The 19193-nt window shown below is 42.5% G+C and overlaps 1 protein-coding gene across 3 annotated transcripts in view; it reads left to right on the forward strand.

The window, feature by feature from the left end:
* LOC125015946 (raftlin-like) overlaps positions 1-18979 on the forward strand; it is a 126564-nt gene extending 107585 nt beyond the window's left edge. For all 3 annotated transcript variants that reach the window (XM_047598052.1, XM_047598054.1, XM_047598053.1), the window contains exons 8-10: positions 5214-5317; positions 10377-10452; positions 12531-18979. In XM_047598052.1, the coding sequence (XP_047454008.1) occupies positions 5214-5317; positions 10377-10452; positions 12531-13148 (798 nt within the window). In that variant the 3' untranslated portion in view covers positions 13149-18979. The remainder of the gene's footprint in view (positions 1-5213; positions 5318-10376; positions 10453-12530) is intronic.
* The last annotated feature ends 214 nt before the right edge of the window (positions 18980-19193 follow it).

Here is a 19193-nt window from a genome sequence, read left to right on the forward strand (position 1 = left end):
ACCACTTAAAAAATGCAGATATCCGCGTTGCTGCCAGTTACACTAACATTTTCCTCCTTTTACATTTTCCAGATGGTTTCATTTAAAGGCAGGTTGTAGCTCAAAGAGGTAACATTAAGTCAGATCTAATAAACTATTAATCATCTTACAGCTACTCTTGGCTGGAACCTGACGAACTAAATTCGGCAGCTACAACAATCAATACCGAGAACAATGTTATACACACGTATATATATATATATATGTCAAATCTGTCATTGGGGTAATTTTCTGCAATGAAAGTGTTTTTCATTTTGCTTTCATAAATAATTTTACCTCCCATTTGAGTAGTAGTTTGAGGAGTATTTCTTTGCTCACCGCTGCCAAACAACCACAGGAACACCCGAAATGAGAAATGAGTACAGATCTGAGCAAGAGCGGAATAAAAAAAAAAAAAATGGGGTTAACAGAGGCTTGTCTCGTCTTCGTTATTTGTTCCTGGCTTCTCCAAACTAGGTTGTGTCTGAAAGAGTTTAAACCCCAAAAAAGAGAAGTGTGTTTCAGGTCCCCCATTAGATAGCGAGCTAATTTAACAAAGCAGTAAACAGAGGCACCAAACACCTGTCAGAACACTGCTCCTGGGCCTCTGTCTTTTTCCAAAGTAAAATAATGAAGGTTGATGATAGCAGAACCTTTTTTTAAATCATCAGCGCGAGCCGTCAAACGCTCGTATTTTTTCAGTCTCTCTGCTTAAGTGCATGATAAAGCTTTCTGAGCGGTAACAACTCCACCTGCTCGCGCTTTGTTTTCCTAACCACCTCATCATGTGTTATCAGGTTACACGGCTCAGTCTTGACTCAAAAGTAGGCTAATGCCTCGTGAAAGCCAAAGACTGGATGCACTCGGTAAGATTTATTATGGTTGCACTAATCCACTTTTAGGTTCCCCCCGAGGGACGAGGTAGGACGAAACCAAGATGGAGGAGATGGATGAAACAATATACGAAAACATACAGTGAAAGGATAGAATAATAAGCACACGTATTAGTTGTGTGAGAAATAGTCGTGTTTTTATATAAAACGCATAAAGCTCGTACTCACAGTGAGAAAAATGCAAAGTTGAACATCTGCAAAACGACACGAGCGCACGGCAGTTATGAAACCGCATCTTATTACGTGAAGTCGGTGGCGTGTTTGGGAGCGTGCAGCTGCTACAGCTGACCCGTTAGTTCGCAGACAAATTGAGAGACATGCTCGTACGAGATAACGGCCCCGGCTGATTCGATCTGAAGACGGAGAAGGAAGAAGGAAATTATAATTTTTTTTTAAATATATGTGTTGCTTGGAAGAGGTTGTTGCAGAGCTTTCTGAAGTGGATGCTTAATCTTCTGTTGCTGTGACAACGGATCAGGGCAGGCGAGTGTATCTGGAACTGCATCTAAATGTCCCACCACCCCCTTCTTTTATTTATTTAATAATTTTTTAATTTTCTAAAAGGTATTTGCTTCATCATTACTGGTCTGCAAACCTGTCGGCCCTGCGAAAAGAAAAAATAAATAAAAAACAGCGAAGTTGGGAGCTGGTGAAAAACAGAATTATGGTTTGTTGTGACTGCCTGGCAGCGTCGCAGGAGGACGAAAAACAACAGAGCTGTGTTTTGTTGAGGTGACTCACTGACTGCACTTTGAACTTTGAGTCTGACCTGCACCTTTTCCTCTGCCACAGGCCTCAAAACAACATTTGTCTCAGGTCGACGTTCCCCAGCGCTGGGTAATGTCTCCACAAAGTCATAGTTTGGAGGTTGTTTTAACTGCAGCGTCAGGTGGGGATATATGCAAGAGAATATTTCTTTCCTTCCTGCCCTTCAGGAAGATGGTTGGACAAATGTTTTCAACCACAGAGGATCAGCTGATCTCAGTAGCTTTAACCGAGGCGGTTAAACTCGCCGTCGTCTCGCCATGTGGTCGTTCTTTATTGCCGCTCTCAGATAACATCGAAGACAAAGATGGTGGCTTGATTACTTTTTGTAGTGCTGATGCAGCGCGGTGGCCCTCGCATAATAAGTCAGGCAGAGAGGCAAGAGAACAGCTCTCTCCACTGTGATTAACTCTCACCTTCTCCAAACAACAGCAAGCTATTACAGAAAAATTATTTCTCAATTTACTTTCTGGGCAGGCCCCGTGAACGAGTGCCTGCTTCTGGGAGCGATTCCAACAAAAATATAGATGTGCTGCTCCCTGTAGGAGCTCGGAGAGCAACGCTTGTGTAAATAATGTCTGGAGCTGCGTCTTGTAGCCAAACGATTAAGCTCTTTGTGACATAGAACCTGCTGCGTGCCCGGAGGGGGGTGGGGTTACATCGTGGATTGGTGCAACATAGAGTCAAGCAACACTCGTAAAACACTGGAACGGTGAGACGAGGTAAACAAAGACAATCTGGACACGGAAGAACAGCTGGTACACAGGAGAAGTTAATAACTTTTGGACCTGGAATTCATTGTGGCACCCACCTGGACCAGACCAGCCCCCTCCCACCCCACAGCAATGACACTCCTTGATATCAGCAGGATGCAACCACAAAAAACACTTTGGGAACAACTCAAAAAAACATGAAGAACAACACAAGGTGTTGACCTGGGTCCAAATTCACACCTGTTTTGGAGGCAAAAAGGGAGACCTACAACAATATTAGGAGTGTGGTCATAATGTTATGCCTGATCAGTGCTGATGTCGACCTCATGTGTCTCACTTTCTATTTGGGATTCAGAACATCATCTACCGTAAGAACCTGTGACCACTGACCACTGGCAAATCTAGCAAATCTTAACAATCACTTTGTGAGCAAAGAAACTACAACCCCCATGAACCCTAAAAGTAATTTTTTTACTTTCCACTTGTGATCTTTGTTCTTTCAAACCTTCTGCAGCTTTCAGCCGTTTATTCTTAGACAACTTTAACCCCTCAACCTGATCGTGAACTCTTTAGATGTTTAGCTGGCAGACATTCACAGCTTTTTGGAAATGGTGTTTGTTAAAGACTGATAAATATAATAATAAAAAAAAAGATACTGCTGACAGAGGTCTGTGTATTTAGTATTTTATCTGAGGTGTGAGTGGGATTTTGAACAGGGTTTTATTACTTCTGGACCAGAACCCAGATTCATTTCAGCTCTCCGCTGCCAAATAGATTCCTGACTGCCACAATAAAAGGTTTTTATTAAAGGGATAGTGTGTATGAGTCAGATTTAAGGGGCTTTACTGCCAGAACTAGAGCATGTGATCGATAATTATGTTTTCATTAGCATCTAATAACTGGTATCTCGAAACTAATGTGTTTTCGTTTGCATAAAACGAGCATTTTATGTCTACAGAGGCCGCTGGGTCATTTCAAATATTTTCTAAAAAATAAAAGAGACGCCTTTAACAAACAGAAGAAGCACTGACTTTAACGAGGCCTTTTGCCTTTTTATATATTTTATTTATTCATTTCTTTATGTAGCAGGGTGAGGGAGTTGGTTTCATTTTTGTTCGCAATCTAAAGTCTCACCACTAGATGTCTCTCAATTTTTGCACGCTGGTCCTTTAACTTTAAACCGCCACCAGATGATTTTTCCCGTGAAACTGCGTCGTCCCGATAACTCCGTAAAAACGGTAGCGAGAGACCGAAGATGTCTTCAGTAATCTGCACACATCATTAACCTGACACGCCAGATGGTTTGTTACACGGAACCATCTGGGAGTCGTCTTCGGAAATTGTTTGGAGAAGACGGTGGACCATCTGTCTATCACGGGTTAACTTTAATCAGATCAATGGACCGTGTTATGTAATGTAAGAGCGAGCCAGGGAGGAAACAGTCCGAGGAGTTCTGAAAGGTGTAGCTAGTTAGCATATCAGGAGACGATTCTTTAGCTTTTAAAGTGCAACAACATCCGAGGATCAGCCACAAATGCATCGATTGACATGTGATCTTGTGAGATATCGCATGCCTTGCAACAACAACACATCACGCAGATTATCAGTCCGTGCGGTTTGTGATACGTTCATCTGAAACATGTCGAGTAAAACGAGGGTTTAATAAAAGCTGCTGCTCTGCGCAGGGTTTCTGGTGATTTCCACGAACTTGACGAAGCTTCTTCACAAACGAGACTTTCATCCAAACGCAGCCGCTCTGTGACGGAGCCTCGCTAAGGCTGGTGTTACAGCGGCGGTTACACGGCATGAAAACCTGAACTGGTGCTGCTTTAATTAGAGAAGATTTTCACACTTGGCCCTAAAGTGACAGCTAATGCAAGATGTGTAGGTGTGATTTATTCACAAGTCTCTGTTCTCGTTGCCGTTGATCGTATAAATAGACGCTGTGAAGTTCTGTGGCGGCCTTTGTTCATGATCACTGCCTTCTTCACTCATTTGAGCAACGGTGGTGATTAACGGTCTGGATTTTTTTTTTGGGTTTCAGTGTTGCTCTAGTTTTTTCAGTTGGTCTTTGCACAAACCATAAGAGAACATGGAGTCCTCCTTTGCGGTGTCAAAATAAGCTGCACCCGCGCTGGAAAATGCATGCATTGTCGTCTGTGTGAGAGATCTGACTGGCACGCTTTGCGGTTTCTCAGTTTTAACATGGCACAATGGCAAACCACACACACATCCTCCTCAAACAGGGTGTGTGTGTGTGTTTGCCCTGAGAATACATTAAGTAATCTGTCTTGATTTACTCTTTTGTTTTGTTTTTTTTCCCCGAGTCAAAAGAAACATTTACTGCGCTAGACTTAAATCCATCACTGAGGCGATGCCACTTTGCCTCATTTAATTGTGTTTTAATAGCGCGAGCATTAAAATGTTTGCCGCTAACTGAGCCATTTCACATGAGCAGTCTATTTGCTCGAGGACTTACTGTGCTGACAAATACATGTCATGAATAGAGATGGTTGCCATGTTGACTCATGGCAGCCGGGGAGGTTCTGTAGCTGTTTACATCTCTCGCTATTTTTTTTTTGTGCAGGTTGCTGTTGAAAACACACACTGTATTAAAGCCGTCACATCTGAGAGGGAACGTTGTTTTTTTTTTTTGAGTTCCCAAGTGATGCTGACATTGCTTGATTGCATTCGAGGCTTCACAGTTGCAGTCTGCAACACAATATGCAAGCACACTGTACACTGAGCCGCATGTGGCGTTTGAGAGGAGGAGGAGGAGGTTTTGGGAACGGGGGCTGTAACGGACATCTTGTTTTCTCCGCAGGGTTTGCAGGTGAAGGCTGATTATGTTCCCCTGCTCCAGTCCCTGGCCACATACGGATGGAAACTCACCTGCGTGCTGCCAACTCCAGTAATCAAGACTAACAGGTAATCACTCTGATCTGACTTCTAAAGGAGGGCATCACGTAATACATGACCTGTTATGACCCCTGTTGGCAGCTGGGAGGAACTGCAAGAGCAGGAACTACAATTATATCTTACTTTGCACATGTGCTCAGTGTTTTATGTTTTTAATTGCTTTAAAGAGTGAAATAAATGAGCAAGCAGCCCAGAGGAACCTAAAGAGATTGCTCTAAAACGGCAAGATTTCTGCAGATAATAAAAGTAAAAACTCCAGCTTTATGAAGTGTAAACAGAATAAAAACCTTTAATTGATGATTTGTACATATGTTATTCACCTTAGAGTTGCAAAATACCAAGAAGTGTCTCTTATAAGATGTCTCTGTTTGGTGAAATGCACGAGTTGGGAATTATTCCTTTAGAATTCACTCACAGTTTAGTACAGAAATGTAGCTCACTATCAAAAGTATGAATTCTGCAGTAGTGTGCAGAAGAAGAAGAAGAGTGTTGTATATTTATAACTATTTATTATTAGATATTACTGATGCATCAACGTGCAAACAGAATTTTAATCTTGAGCCAAAGCTGATCTGCAAATTCAAAAGTCAGCAGAAGAAGAAGAAGAAGAAGAAGAAGAAGAAGAAGAAGAAGAAGAAGAAGAAGGAGCATTAAGTGAACGTCTCCACTGACGTATTTTAGTTTTAGATGAAGAAAGAAAAAGGCTACAAGAGGAATGATGAAGCTGGGAATCCGGGTCCTTGTGTGAAATGTTTTTTAGCAGATCTAAAGCTATAATGAGCGTACAGTTACGTGCTGCGGGGTCTTGTGTGAGAACTGGAACGTGGTATGAAATATAATGCACACAAGTTATTGTTCAAAGCCGTGCGACAGAAAGCGACCTGAATCTCTGCCAGCCTGGTGCTGAGCTCGGAGCTCGGAGCTCGGAGATGCAGCTGTGCACGAATGAAAGCAGCAGCAGCAGAAGCAGCAGCTCTGACTCTGGGTGGAAAATCTCTCCTTCACAGAACTGCAACGGTTCCTCAGCTAAGCCTGCGCTGACTCATCGATTCTGGCGTCTGCTGTATGAGTCGTACATCCGCTTATGGTCGAAGGTCTCGCGTGCTGAAGAGTTTCACTTCAAAGAAATATAAAAAAGTACCTCTACAAGCCGATGATGTAGTTTCCCATTCAAGCTGAGCTCAAAGAGACAATTAGGAGATATAAATACTGCATATGTATACGTCATGCAGTATAAATAAGTGTACTCATCAGAAAGATTTAGCCTTTAACTAGCTATGAAAGCTAATGATGCCCATAACCTGAATGAGGCCTTTAACATGTTTATTTCTGCTGTAAAGTTGGATTTTGTAACATTGAGTTCTATGGGAGTTGACTCATTTTTGGAGCCACAAAAAAAAAAAAAAACTGAGAAAAAATGCGTTACGCATCCTTCCCCACTTCCTCTCACTGGTCAAACTGAAATAACTGAAACCCAAGGTTATGGGCGTCGCCGTCTCACAAGTCTGGAGCCAGAGTCTGATCAGCTCTGATCAGAAGCCACATCATCATCATCATCATCATCATCATCATGACCCGCCCACGCTTCCTCCAGACTCACTGGAGTGTAATTAATACTGAACTCTGCTCTAACTCCATGCTCCGTGTGTGTTTTGGTCATTGAATTTTTCTGTTCAGAAAAGGATTAGAAAAAAAAAAAAAAAAAAAAATGAGTGGGTATTTGATCTTCATTTTAAAATTGAAAAATTAAAATTGAAATCCAAGGCATTTTTCTTACAAATGGTCGAGAATGGATAAACGAAACTTTAAAACCTGCTCGAAAAAAAAGGCACACGTTTTTTTTTTCCATATTGCGCTACCAGAAATTGTCATTTTCAAAATAAGAGCACGCTGTGTAATAGAAGTTGATGAACATGGATCAGTACTTTGCTTATCGAAACAATAAAGGAGTAACAGGAAAGAGGACATGAGGGAACGAGGGAAACCACAGATAGAAGTCATGTATGTGGGTGATCTGACCATAAACACAGCACCGTCCTCAGACGCGCTCTTACTTTGAAAACAGCAACTTCTGGTTGAAAAATGTGAATATTGTTTTGTTTCTGTTATTTTTAGAAACAGAATTTCCTTGAATTAATATTTAAATATTTAAATGAGGAGTTATCTACTTAATTATGCATTAATTTGCATACATTACCAGAACAGAAATCTGGATAATGGCTAAAGTGTGGTTCATTTTGTTAACATATTAGATTTCCAGGTATTTATGGCGGGAATTTTGAATATCAGTTTTTATCACTCACAAAATACAACCCAAAAAATCTAATTTGTGAAAATACAATAAAGGCACATTTCACAAAATTGTATGACTTTAGCAAGATTATATTCACACACTCGTGTGACGTTGTTTAGCCTTTGTGAGATAATCTAGTCCAGATATGAGAAGTCTAGTGTTGTACTGCATGTTCGTCCCATTTCCCCTTAATCTTCCTCTAAAGTGCCTCAAGTGGACATTTGAGAAACTGCAGTTTTTGTCACTGCAACGTTTGGCTTCATTTTTCTATACTTTTGTGCGCATCGTAGTTCCCCTCATTTGTGTCGTCCCATTGGTTTTCCCAGCAATGAAAAAGTGAAAGAAAAGACTTTTAGCGAACATTTTTTGGTGTGAGGGGAAGTAAGACGTAGCTCTGATTGGCTGTTGGACTGTGCAGCTGCATGTTAAGTGTTTTCTCCTTATTTCTTGAAATACATCCCTTAACGAAACATTATGATTTATGCACCATCTTAACTTTACAAAAGATTTCTCTGTGCATCCAGTGTGATGCATCATCCCGTGGCTATTTCACAGCAGGATTGTGGGTCCAAGCTGTGTAGTTGTCCTTTAATAACATACATTAGCGTTAGCACTGATGCATGAAGCATTTCCATCATCACTCTGGCCGATCACTCGCTCTGCCCCCACCTCCGCCGGTCATGTTTGCTGCTCTTTCACAGCACTGCCTGCTGATTAATTACCTCCCTATTCTCATCCTTAATTTTTTTATTTATTTTATTTTTTTTAACCTCTCCTCCTCTTGTTCAAAATGCCACAACACAACAGCCCAGCGAGGCTAATTAATCAGAGCCGGCCTAGATACAGCACAAGACGGAGCTCATCCCTCCCCCTGCCTCAGAGAACATCCTGCGCGTCACAATAATGGTTAATGATATATTTCAGATAGTCGTTTCAGAAAGGGAATTTTGCAAATGCATGTTGTTGTTTTTTTCCGATTATTTTTGTGTTGTTGTTGGTGTCTGAGGGCTTCCAGGCTGCACTTCATCTGGAGGGGTCGGATAAGTGTCAGCGATCTCCGCGGCGTCTGAAATTAATGCTAACTGGTGCTCAGCGGCTCCTCCACACAACATTAATTCATGTAGTTGTCTCAGAGCATGCATTCGCGTTCGCCGCATTCAATTAACGTAGATGGTAATTACATCTTGGAGCCATTAACTACAGTAAATGTGAATTTCTCTGCATTAGCAGCGGAACAATAAACAACAAAGGGAAAATGAAGGTTCAGACAAATATGTTTATTACTGCAGGAATATGAGTGAATTACGATCACTCCGCGCTCTATGTCTTCATAATGGAGGGTAGCTTTGCTACGTGCGCGCAGCTTGTTATGTGTCGGCTTCGTTTTTGGTTTTTTTTTGTAAAGTGTCAGTCTGCAGCGGGGCGGCGCCGCCGGCCTTTTCACTGCAGACGAAGCCACCGACAGGTACATTCACACGTAAATAGGCACGAGCCGCCGCTGTTCTATACAACTTGAAGCTGTAATAGTTGCGGCTGACGCTGACAGCCAGGAGCAGGCTCAGTAAAGGCCTGTAATTTCCTAAGCCATCCACTCCTTTCTGGCTTAATGGGCCGGGGGCTTTTTGCTGGGAACTCCGGTTCGTTTTCAGCTTTGATTCACCAGGAAGCCGTCCGGCGTTCTTGACAGCCTAGAAAATAGCTTATGGATAAATGGTGGAAGGAAGGAGGTAATGGAAAAAGAGAGGCAGTGGTGGGCTTTGGATGGTTTAAAGATAGTAAGCCTTCTGCTGGAGGAATCTCAAGTCCATTTGATGTTGAGAAAGGGGAGATTTGTTGCAGGCTTTTAGGGTTCTGCAGCGATCATAAACCTGCCATCTCTCCTCATGTGCGAAGGCTGAGCGCGCAGCTTAGCTAAAGAAAGCATCCGACTTCGGTGTGTATGTGCGCGCGCGTGCGTTATTGAACTTGTGTCAGATAGCAGCGAAGGGCAACATATCTCCTTATAAGCCGTGTCTGATAATAGCAGGAGAGAAATAGAGGGAATAACACAAAGACAAAGAATGAACCTGTCACGAATCAGGCCGCGGCACGAGACGGGAGCTCAGAACTGAGCGGGCAGCTTTTAGAAACGAGTCAAGAAAAGGGCCGTGCATGACAAAGACGAGCAGACAGGAAGCCCACTCACGAATGAATCCGCATTTCCTGCCTCTGTTAACATGTCAGCGCGAGTACTTTGACAGATTATCCCTCCTCAGAACACAGGAGTGTGGTCTGTGTATGGGATGGAGGATTACGTTTGTGCAAAAAAAAAAACAAAAAAAACAAGGGATGCATGTTCAGTTGCACGCAGACGTTATCCTGCCTCTTTGCATGTTTCCCTGCAAATGCGAGAGGAGAAAACGTGCTTCAAACACGCATATCTGCCTTCACTCTGGCTCAGGCGCACACACGTTAAAATGACAGCGGTGGAGAGGTTGGGCCAGCGGATGTGAGCCTCTATCCTCCAGCCGTCAGATAAGAGTGTGAAGCATGAGCAGTGACCAGCAGCCACTTAACTATCTTGACGGATGTTTCGAACACGGCGCGTGTTATCACTCAGCAGAATTGGACACATTTATCTTGGGAGTCCAGCTCAAAAACAAACAATAAATTATGAGTCATTTCTAAACGATTGAATGTTAAAAAGCTGGAGGGAAACTCCTCCTTGTGTTGTTTTTTAAATCATCCTGATAATCTCCCCTCTTCTCTCTTCTCCCTCTCGTCCTCCCCCCTCAGCGATGGAAGTCTGTCCACCAAGCAGATCGTTTTCCTGCAGCGACCCGTGTTGGGCCGAAAGAGAAGAGACTCGAAGGTACGCGACCTCACATTCCTCTCTGTGTTCCTTTGCCTGCTTTGGTATCTCCAGCCCGTCGTTCCTTCACCTGCTCGCCATATATCCAGGGGTCACCGTTTTCAGCTTCCTCCGATTCCACAGCTGTTTCTGTTTTAAGTAGACAAACACACGGCGGCCTGGACGTATGTGAACCGAGCCCTCTCCGTTTGAGATATCAGGGAGTCTCCGGCAGAAGAGAAATGTCTCGGTCACGCTTTCTTGGCGCCCGTAAATAAGGGCGATAACCTCCACCGCGTAACCTTTTGTCTGCGGTGGAATGAATGTGACGAAAACAAACTGCCGTCACAAATTTAATAGGTCCTAAGACTTGGGGTCGCACAAGTTAAGATTAGCTTAAAGTCAGTGATGACGTCACTAATGAAAACACAGTAGAAAGTCATGAAATCTGTGTCCTCGACCTGATTACATGCAGCTCACACTGCAAAAACAGCATCACTGCAGAGAAGCAAAATATTCTTATATTCAATCAAATCATATTAATATTAAGAACAAAAATCTGCCTTAAAATAAGCGCAAAGTTCTTGTCTCTAAACAAAACATAAGATTTAAAGCAAAATAAGGATTTTTTTCTACAAATTCCTTTTTTGCATGTGCTCTAAACTGTGAGTGACAGATAAGTATAGCCTGTATAAAAACAGGAAGCCCTTAGCAGCCATGCGTTCACACATTTATTTTCTGTTTTCCTGTGATATCGAGTTATTCATCTCATTAAATGGGGAAAACAAAGCTTTGTTTTCTCGAGATCTCAATATATTTAATTTGAGAGAATCATGCTGACTGATGATGCTTTTAACGCTTTAATGTAGTAAAGTAATAGCAACACATCTACTGTAAGATGAGCTGTTTGCTAGATAACGGTTAAGTTTCTTGAGAGGGAGATAATTAACTCAAGGTCTCAGGAAAGGGAGGAAATTAACTCGTTATCACGTTAAAACAGAGGAAATAATATGTAGATATGTAGAAGTCATGGCCACTTAAGGCTTCTGTAAAACAGGTCTAATAACTTTATCAAATAGTTGAGTTGCAGCCTCCTTCTTTCTGTTATAACAGGACGTTTGGGCCGTTAGCATTAGCCTTAGCATGTCTGTTCAGATGCACTGCGGTAGAACTTTAGTTTATTTTAGTTTATTCCAGTACTGACATGTCACAGTAGTATCTTCGTCTTCAGTGAAGTATTTCCACACACTTGATGAACCGCTGCTGGTTTTTCCACTGGACTCCTCACCCGTCTTCTAGGAGGCGGCCATGTTGTTATTGTCATGTGATCAGTTCGACTACACTCAACAAAGAAAATCAAGATTTCCATCAGTCTTTTTGAGTTCTGACAAGTTCTCATGAAATTACTTTGAACCGACAGAGTATATCGAGTTACGGGAATTATCTTTTCTTCTTTTCTTTACTTGACAAAACAAAGTAGTTTCTTCACATAATTTAACAGAAACCTTTAGGTGTTTTGTGTGTAATCATTAAAGTTATGAAGAGTGCATTGAGACTACACTGACAACTAATGCATTGTGCAGTGTTGATTAATGTGCATTGTTCCAATACAATAAACTAATAGTAATAATAATAATGATAGTTATCAGGTCAACTTTAAGTTACCAGAACTTGAAACCAGTTTTACAGCAAGTAACGCAGAAATATCAGTGTAGACTGAACACGATATTAAAAAAAATCTGTTATATTTTTGTTCTGCAACAATGCATTTAATTAAGTGTGCAGAGTGTAGTTTGTGTGACCCCTACTAGAGGCACAGTCTTCCTGCCTGTGTCTTTGCAGCTTTGCAGAATAAATGAGGACACTTTGCATTAAGTTTGTTTGGTCAGACTCACAACCTCGAGGCCACAAATAACTCCCCTCACAACGGCTTCAATTTCCTCCTCTGCATCAATAAGTCTCGTTTGAACGAGCTAGTTATCCCAGCTTTATTAGATCCACCGTGATCCATTCTTAATTAAGTCTGAGCACATTGCTTTGTGGCCTGAAGCACGTTTAAAGAGTTGCATTCCACTAACATGCTAATGTAAATGTTTCAGAAATTAATCTTCAAGCCCCGGAGCAAGTCCAACAAGAACTGCATCAAAGAAACGGCCAAGAACAAGAAGAAGAAGAAAACAAAGGACGAGAAGGACGCGGAGGATCCCAAGATCCTCGACGACAGGGAACAGGCTGAGAGGGAGGAGGAAAAGAGCGGCGACGAAAGGGTGAACGCGGCCGAGGCCGAGGCGGCGAGTGAGATACTGAAAGGAAGCGAGGCGACGTGTGAGGAGGGTGGAGGAAAGATTGATGGCGGGGTGGAAGTGAGCCCAGAGACTGTCGCAGAAAAAGACAGAGGAGCAGAAAACGCCACTGAAGTGGGAGAAGAAAAGGTGGCGCTGGACGGAGAGGGATCAAAACAGAACGGAGAGCCTTTAGAGAACGGAGAGGTCAAGGAAGTGACGGAAACCTTCGCGACTGTGGAAGCACGGAGCGAGACCAAAGAAAAGGACGGCGCCGCAGAGGTCGAAGCTGTGACGGAGAACGGGGTGGAGACGGACGAGGACAGAGATGAAGGGGACGCGATCAAAAGCAAGAAAGAAGAAGACGTGGAGGTCGCCGCCAAGGAGGCCGAGCCACAGGCTTCAAGTCAAAGCCCGGAGGAGACTCAAGAGTGACGCGCGGCTCGTCCCCACCCTACCTCTCAAGTCCCCCGTCTTAAGAAACTGGTCCCCGATTCCAAATTAACAGGGCTTTAACCCCCGAGACGCCGCAGCTCACTCCTTCTCCCACAGATGATTCCCCCTGCGACCTGCCTCAGTGCAGCTACAGGAACAATTAACCGAAGCCATCGTCCTACTGTACAACCACACACACTGAATGTACTACACATGGAACCCGGGACGAGTCGGTGCGGAGTCACTGTGAAGGCCTGGTCACACCAGAAAAATTAAAATTTAACAAAATCAGTGAAATCAGTTCATTCCAGTGGAATCTGTGCCATTAATGAAGCCACTGCGCTAAAACTAGGGCTGGTTCTTATCACCTAAAATATATATGAAGGTATGTTTATGGATTAGACGGGATTTTACTGTGATGACGAGTAAATATTGTAGAATAGTCCCAAACTCGTTGCAGACCACGTGTTAGTAGAAATCTGGAGACGTTTACAGCTCAGAGATATAAGAAAAAAAAAGAGTTAAATGAAGAAATAGGGATGATTATTTTGACGTATTTATTCCTATTTAACCAGCTACCGTAATAACCGTAGTAAGTTTTGTTCTCATTCATAAAAAGCTAAAATTGCCGCTTCCTTTTTCGGACCTTTCTATCTTCACCACCCCTCACAATGATCTGGTCTGTGTAATCGCTGTGTAATCAAATACTCAAATATTTAAAAATTCATATGATAACAAAAATAAATACCAGTATTCATATGAACCACCCAGCGCCAGCTCAAACCATGGAGACAGTGGGTTAATTAGTGGAGCTCAGTAGAATATTATGTTATATTATATCATGGCTGTTTCTAATGGATCTCTACCTACTGTAGTTTCAGAACCATGAACAGCGGCTCAGATTAAAACTCAGACCCCGGTAGTTTCCACCGCAGCCTCTGGTTATAAACCGGACACCGGTATAAAGACACTGGTGTTCCTTCTACATCAGCGTGATCCCATCAATAATCAACCACACGCTGATCCGTTATTCAATGACAGCACCACACACAGTGCACTCGTTAAATACTTTCATTCTTTATTATTCAGTGAGTTAACGGCTCCGAGGACAGAGTGTTTTAAAGGACTCTTATAACAAACATTCAGGAGGCTCTTTCGTTTTTCAGGCGAGTATTTATAGCAGCATTTAGAGATCAGACCTATAAAATGCAAAACTGTTCACCCCTGTTTTCTGCGCTGGTCAGCTGTGATCAGATTCCTCCGGTATGGATGTTAATGAGACGGGTCTGAACGGGTCCCTCATTGTCTCGTTAAGAGGCCGAACTAAATTTCACTCGAGCTATATTTACACGTTCAATACGTCTTTATTGGATTAGATGGTTTACAGAACAGCAAAGAGCCTTGAAAATAGAAAAATAAAGAGATTCTGAATGAGTTAAAGCGGTTCAACAATCTTAGTATCGACTATTTACAAATTAACTTTGGCGTTGCTCTTCCTGGTGTGACCAGGCCTTGGCGGAGAGGAGGAGGAGGAAGGAAGGAGGAAGGAGGAAGGAAGGAAGGAAGGAAGGAGCGTTGTGTCGTTCTTGCTGCAGGTAAAGCGAGAGTTTGGTTGGTTCAACAGCCTAAAAGGACGTCACCACCAAACAGGAACACGAGTCCTAACGGAGAGACAGGAGACTCGTCCTGTTCTATGAGGTGCTTTCAGCCGCCAGTCGAGCTGTTGGACCCACTCTCTGCAGTTTTGAAGAGGCTGCGAAAAGAACCCTGACGAGACTCGGAGAAGCGTCCCCCTGTGATCCCAGACTGTTTCCCTGCTCCGCTGAAAGTTGGGATGCGGCGGGAGCTCGGGGAGGCGAGGCGACGGGGGGGGGGGAGGCGTTCGTTTGCGACAGGCAATCCAAAGCAAAGGCTGGAGAGATAATTGTTTACGCTGAGCTCTAAGCCATCAAGTGCTTCAAAGAGAGCCGATAATCAGTCTTCGGTGCGGCGTGCGAAGCTCACCTTGCATCCAGAATGTTCCATATTCAAAAAGCCAAGTCAGATAAGGAAGTGAAATTCAGCCGAATGTTTGCACCTCGACGGGCAGAGCTCACAGTTTAGACGGTTAACGATTTATTTCTAAGTATTATTTTTAATTCCAGCTGGAAAAAAAAAAAAAAAAAAAAAAGTGACAAGAAGCAAGATTCACAGCCTCGTTGCCGAGCGAAGGCCAGAGCTGAGAAAGACAAAGAAAGAGAGCGGCCGCAGAGTCGAATAAAAGAAACGAACAGGCTTAAAGTAACTGCCGTTCATGTCCATCATTTTACCTCCACCTCTTACCTGACAGTAACCACGTCATAATGTAGAAAAAATTTTAAAAAATTAAAAGAAAAGGAGGTGGAACCGGAGGAGGGAGGCGCTGCAGAGCTCCTGTTAGCTCACTAATGGATCCTGTCAGCGGGGGTTATCTGTCAGTAATCATGCGTTTATAAAGGGGGTGGGGGGGGTCAGTTATCGGCAGAAAAACACCTCGACGTGTCGGGCGTTCGTGTTCAACAGTGATGTCATAGGGAATCGTTTGCACTGAGGAGGGAAAAAAAGAAAAAGAAATGACACACAGGAAGGATATTTATTAAACCGCCGCGCAATTCGGTTAATGAAGAACTTAAACTACCTGCTGTCCTGCTTTACACAGACTGTAATTTGTCACAATTTGGAGATTTTTGTTTTGTGAGAGTAAATTGGGGAAAAAAATAAATAAATAAATGAATAAAAATAAAACAAAGCTCCTTTTCTGGAGGAGAAACTCTTGAGTTCGATTGATTGCGCCGAACAAGTGCTCCTTCTCCTTCTCCCCGGGGGATTAATCCAACCTGCCACTGAGATTCTTTTTCGATGTAAAATGGCAAATGTGTGTTTGTGTAGAGTAGAATATAAAACTGTGACCAGTTTAGCCTTATTCCTATCCTGTAAATGGCCCCACAACCTGCTACTAGACTCGTCTGTTAGAGGCACAACTCGTGGTTTAAGTGTTTCATGTTCGTTCTAGTCACACACAGGTTTTTTTTGTTTTTTTTTTGTTGTTTTTGTTGTTTTGCTGCAGTCAGTGTTCGTATTTTTGAAGATATTGTCCCATGTTTTATTACTGGAACTCAGCGCAAGAGGATAAATGTCTGTATGAAGGTATTACATTTTGGATTTATTTCTAACATTTTTTTATTATTATAATTTTTATTGTGAAAGATTTTTTTTGTTTTTTTGTGTTGCCTCTGCTGTTCTGCTAAAGCTTGCAACAATGTATCGCTGACTGACGCTTCGAGCTACCTCCCGAGGGCTGTTGTTGTTTTTTTTTTTTAAAAAAACAAACAAATAAAAAAAAAGAAACGAGGGGGGGGGGGGGTCATGGAGCAGCGACCCCCCCCCTCCCTGAAGCATACGCTCCTTGTCCCTCGTGACGGAGACCAGACCTGCGAGCGCGAGGTCGCCGCTAATGGCCGACGGGGTTGAGGGTCGTGTTTTTGGAGCGAGGATGGATTTTATTCCACAGCTGTGCGCAGGAGTTTTGCACGAGCACATGACAAATAACCGCCCCGGTGTTGAATTGAGATACGTGACAGACTCAAAATATTCTCAACTTCATTCCCTCGGGTGCTTTTCTGGTTTTATTTTCACCCTCGTATCGTCCTCCCACTCTCTGATGCTTCGGGGTCACATGTGGTTTGCACTTCTGCAAAGATGTGTCAAATATGTCTGAATTAGTAGAAAAGACGACGGTTAATAATAATTATAATAATGTGGGACATCAAATTAGATGATGCTTTTATTTATTACACATTTATTTTAGGCTTTAGGAATAGTCACATAGACCAAACCAGTTTTGATGCTGGAGGGCGAAGGATGCAGGTTGGTGGTTTTATCCTCTGGGTGAAATTTTACCCATCGGGTCTAATTATTTTATTTATGTACTGGTCTAATGCCCATGGATTCTGCAGAGAAGTCTGTAATATATAAAAGTAATGCGAGTCATTAATTTAATGACTTTAGACAAAATGTAGAAAGATTTAACACCAGTGACTCGTGACTTCGTTTAGACTTGAAAAAAAAAATGAAAACGCATCCACTCACTCAGAATAAGGTGCAACATTTTATTTCAGGCTTCATTAATAATCAAACAGACCGAGTCAGTTCTGACCCAGGAGGGAGAAAGTTGCACGATTGACGGTTTTGTCCTCTGGGTGAAATTTTACTCATCTTGAAAGTTTTTACATTACATAAGTTTATATAAATAGTGGCCTATTGCCCATGGATTCTGCAGAGAAGTCTGTAATATATATTGGTAATTAGCAGATGTGTAAACTCAAGTCATTAATTCAATAACTTTAGACTCGACTTGACAAAATGTAGAAAGATTTAACACCAGTGACTTGTGAATTCACTCGGACTTCATCCTTTACATCAGATGTCTGCAGTACCTCCACGGACCACATGGGGGTCACGGACCCCCATTAAAGACCTTTGCTTTATGCAAAACCTGCAAATTAAAAAGTGTCCACTCACCAATTTGTTCAATAATAATTCAATAATTCGCTGAAAGGAAGTTGGCTACAAATGAGTGTTACATTTCATTTTAACAGAGCGGGTCAAAGGTCGACGGGAAGACGATACGAGGGTTCAGCACTTTTCAAGTATCACTTCAGAAATATTTCCTGCTGCGTCTCAGCCTGAAATCGAGACTCGTCTGTGACTTTCACTGTTTTGTCAGAATGTGAATTATGAAAGTTAAGACCAGAAGACGCCTTTTGACCGGTGACCACATCATTCTGAATATGTGAGGTATTTCCCGTGTGCCTCTCCTTTTCTCTGTTTTCCTTTTTCTTTAATCTGTGGCTACACAGTCAGACCAGTCGATTCAATGAGGACGTGCGTCCTAAACGTCCGAACCTTGGAGCGGTTAGAGCATCTTCCCCTCAGACGTCCTGTGAAAACACACACGACCATTTTCTCCTTTATCTGTGGAAAACAAGTTCAAGGAGGAGGTGATCTCCATTGACCGGTTTTCCCGATCGTGACCTCGACAGCAGCTCCAGCCGGTCCCGTATCCGCCCGTCCCACCTGAGGCCCCCTGCACTCCACCTCCTCTCGCCTGATAAGGGCTGATTGGTTGCTGTGCAGCCCGACCTCTGACCTCTGACACTGACTACGCTCCAGGGACCGTCTGTAATTGTGATTTTTAAAAAAAAAAAAAAAAAATGAAAAGAAAAGGAAAACACAGAAACACGAGGCAGGATCTGACACTTCATCGGTGTCAACTTAGCGGTTAGCATTAGCCGCGGCTAATGTAACACACGCATCTACGTGTAAAAGGTGATTTACGGTTTCTCTGTCTTTTATCGGCGTAATTGTCTCTGAGCCTGGATTGTGGCGCTGGTGCAGTCGTTCTTGGTAATGCTGTAAAAAAATAAATGAATAAAGGTTCCTTTCCTGTGTGCTACTATGATGTGAAATGGGCAGAGTAGAAAAGACAGAACATGATACAATAGGACGCCATCATTTTTTGTTTTTATGTTTTTTTTTTCTGTGTTGTCATTTTAGCTTTTACAGCCTCTGGAAAAAAATGTATTCTTGGATTTCTGTGTCTGATGTGAGTTTTTTTTTTTTATTATTATCACCTCGGCTGCCATCTTGAATGTTGAGTATCTTTGATCATGTGCCGTCGTCACTCGCTTCGCTCGATCGAGGGGAGGGGGGAGGAAGAAGTCCTCTTTATCTTTGCTATCCTGTCCACATTCCTATTGTTCATGACATCTGTACAATTTGTATATTATAAAATGATTTATATTTAATGTGTACAAGTGTCTACGCTTTTATTTTTGTGGTTTTGTGTCAACGGAAAAAAATGCTATTTCTGCTATAAAAAAGATAAAAAGACATTTATCCTTCAGCTTTAAGATCTGACTCATGCACTTAGTGTTTCATTTTTTTTTTTTCCAAAGGGAGAAGAAAAGTGCAACGCTGAGTGCGGTTTAAAAGGCGCCCATTAAGTAATTTCGTTTATTTTGCAAC

Source organism: Mugil cephalus, chromosome 11, assembly GCF_022458985.1.
Source record: "Mugil cephalus isolate CIBA_MC_2020 chromosome 11, CIBA_Mcephalus_1.1, whole genome shotgun sequence".
Lineage (NCBI taxonomy): Eukaryota > Metazoa > Chordata > Actinopteri > Mugiliformes > Mugilidae > Mugil > Mugil cephalus.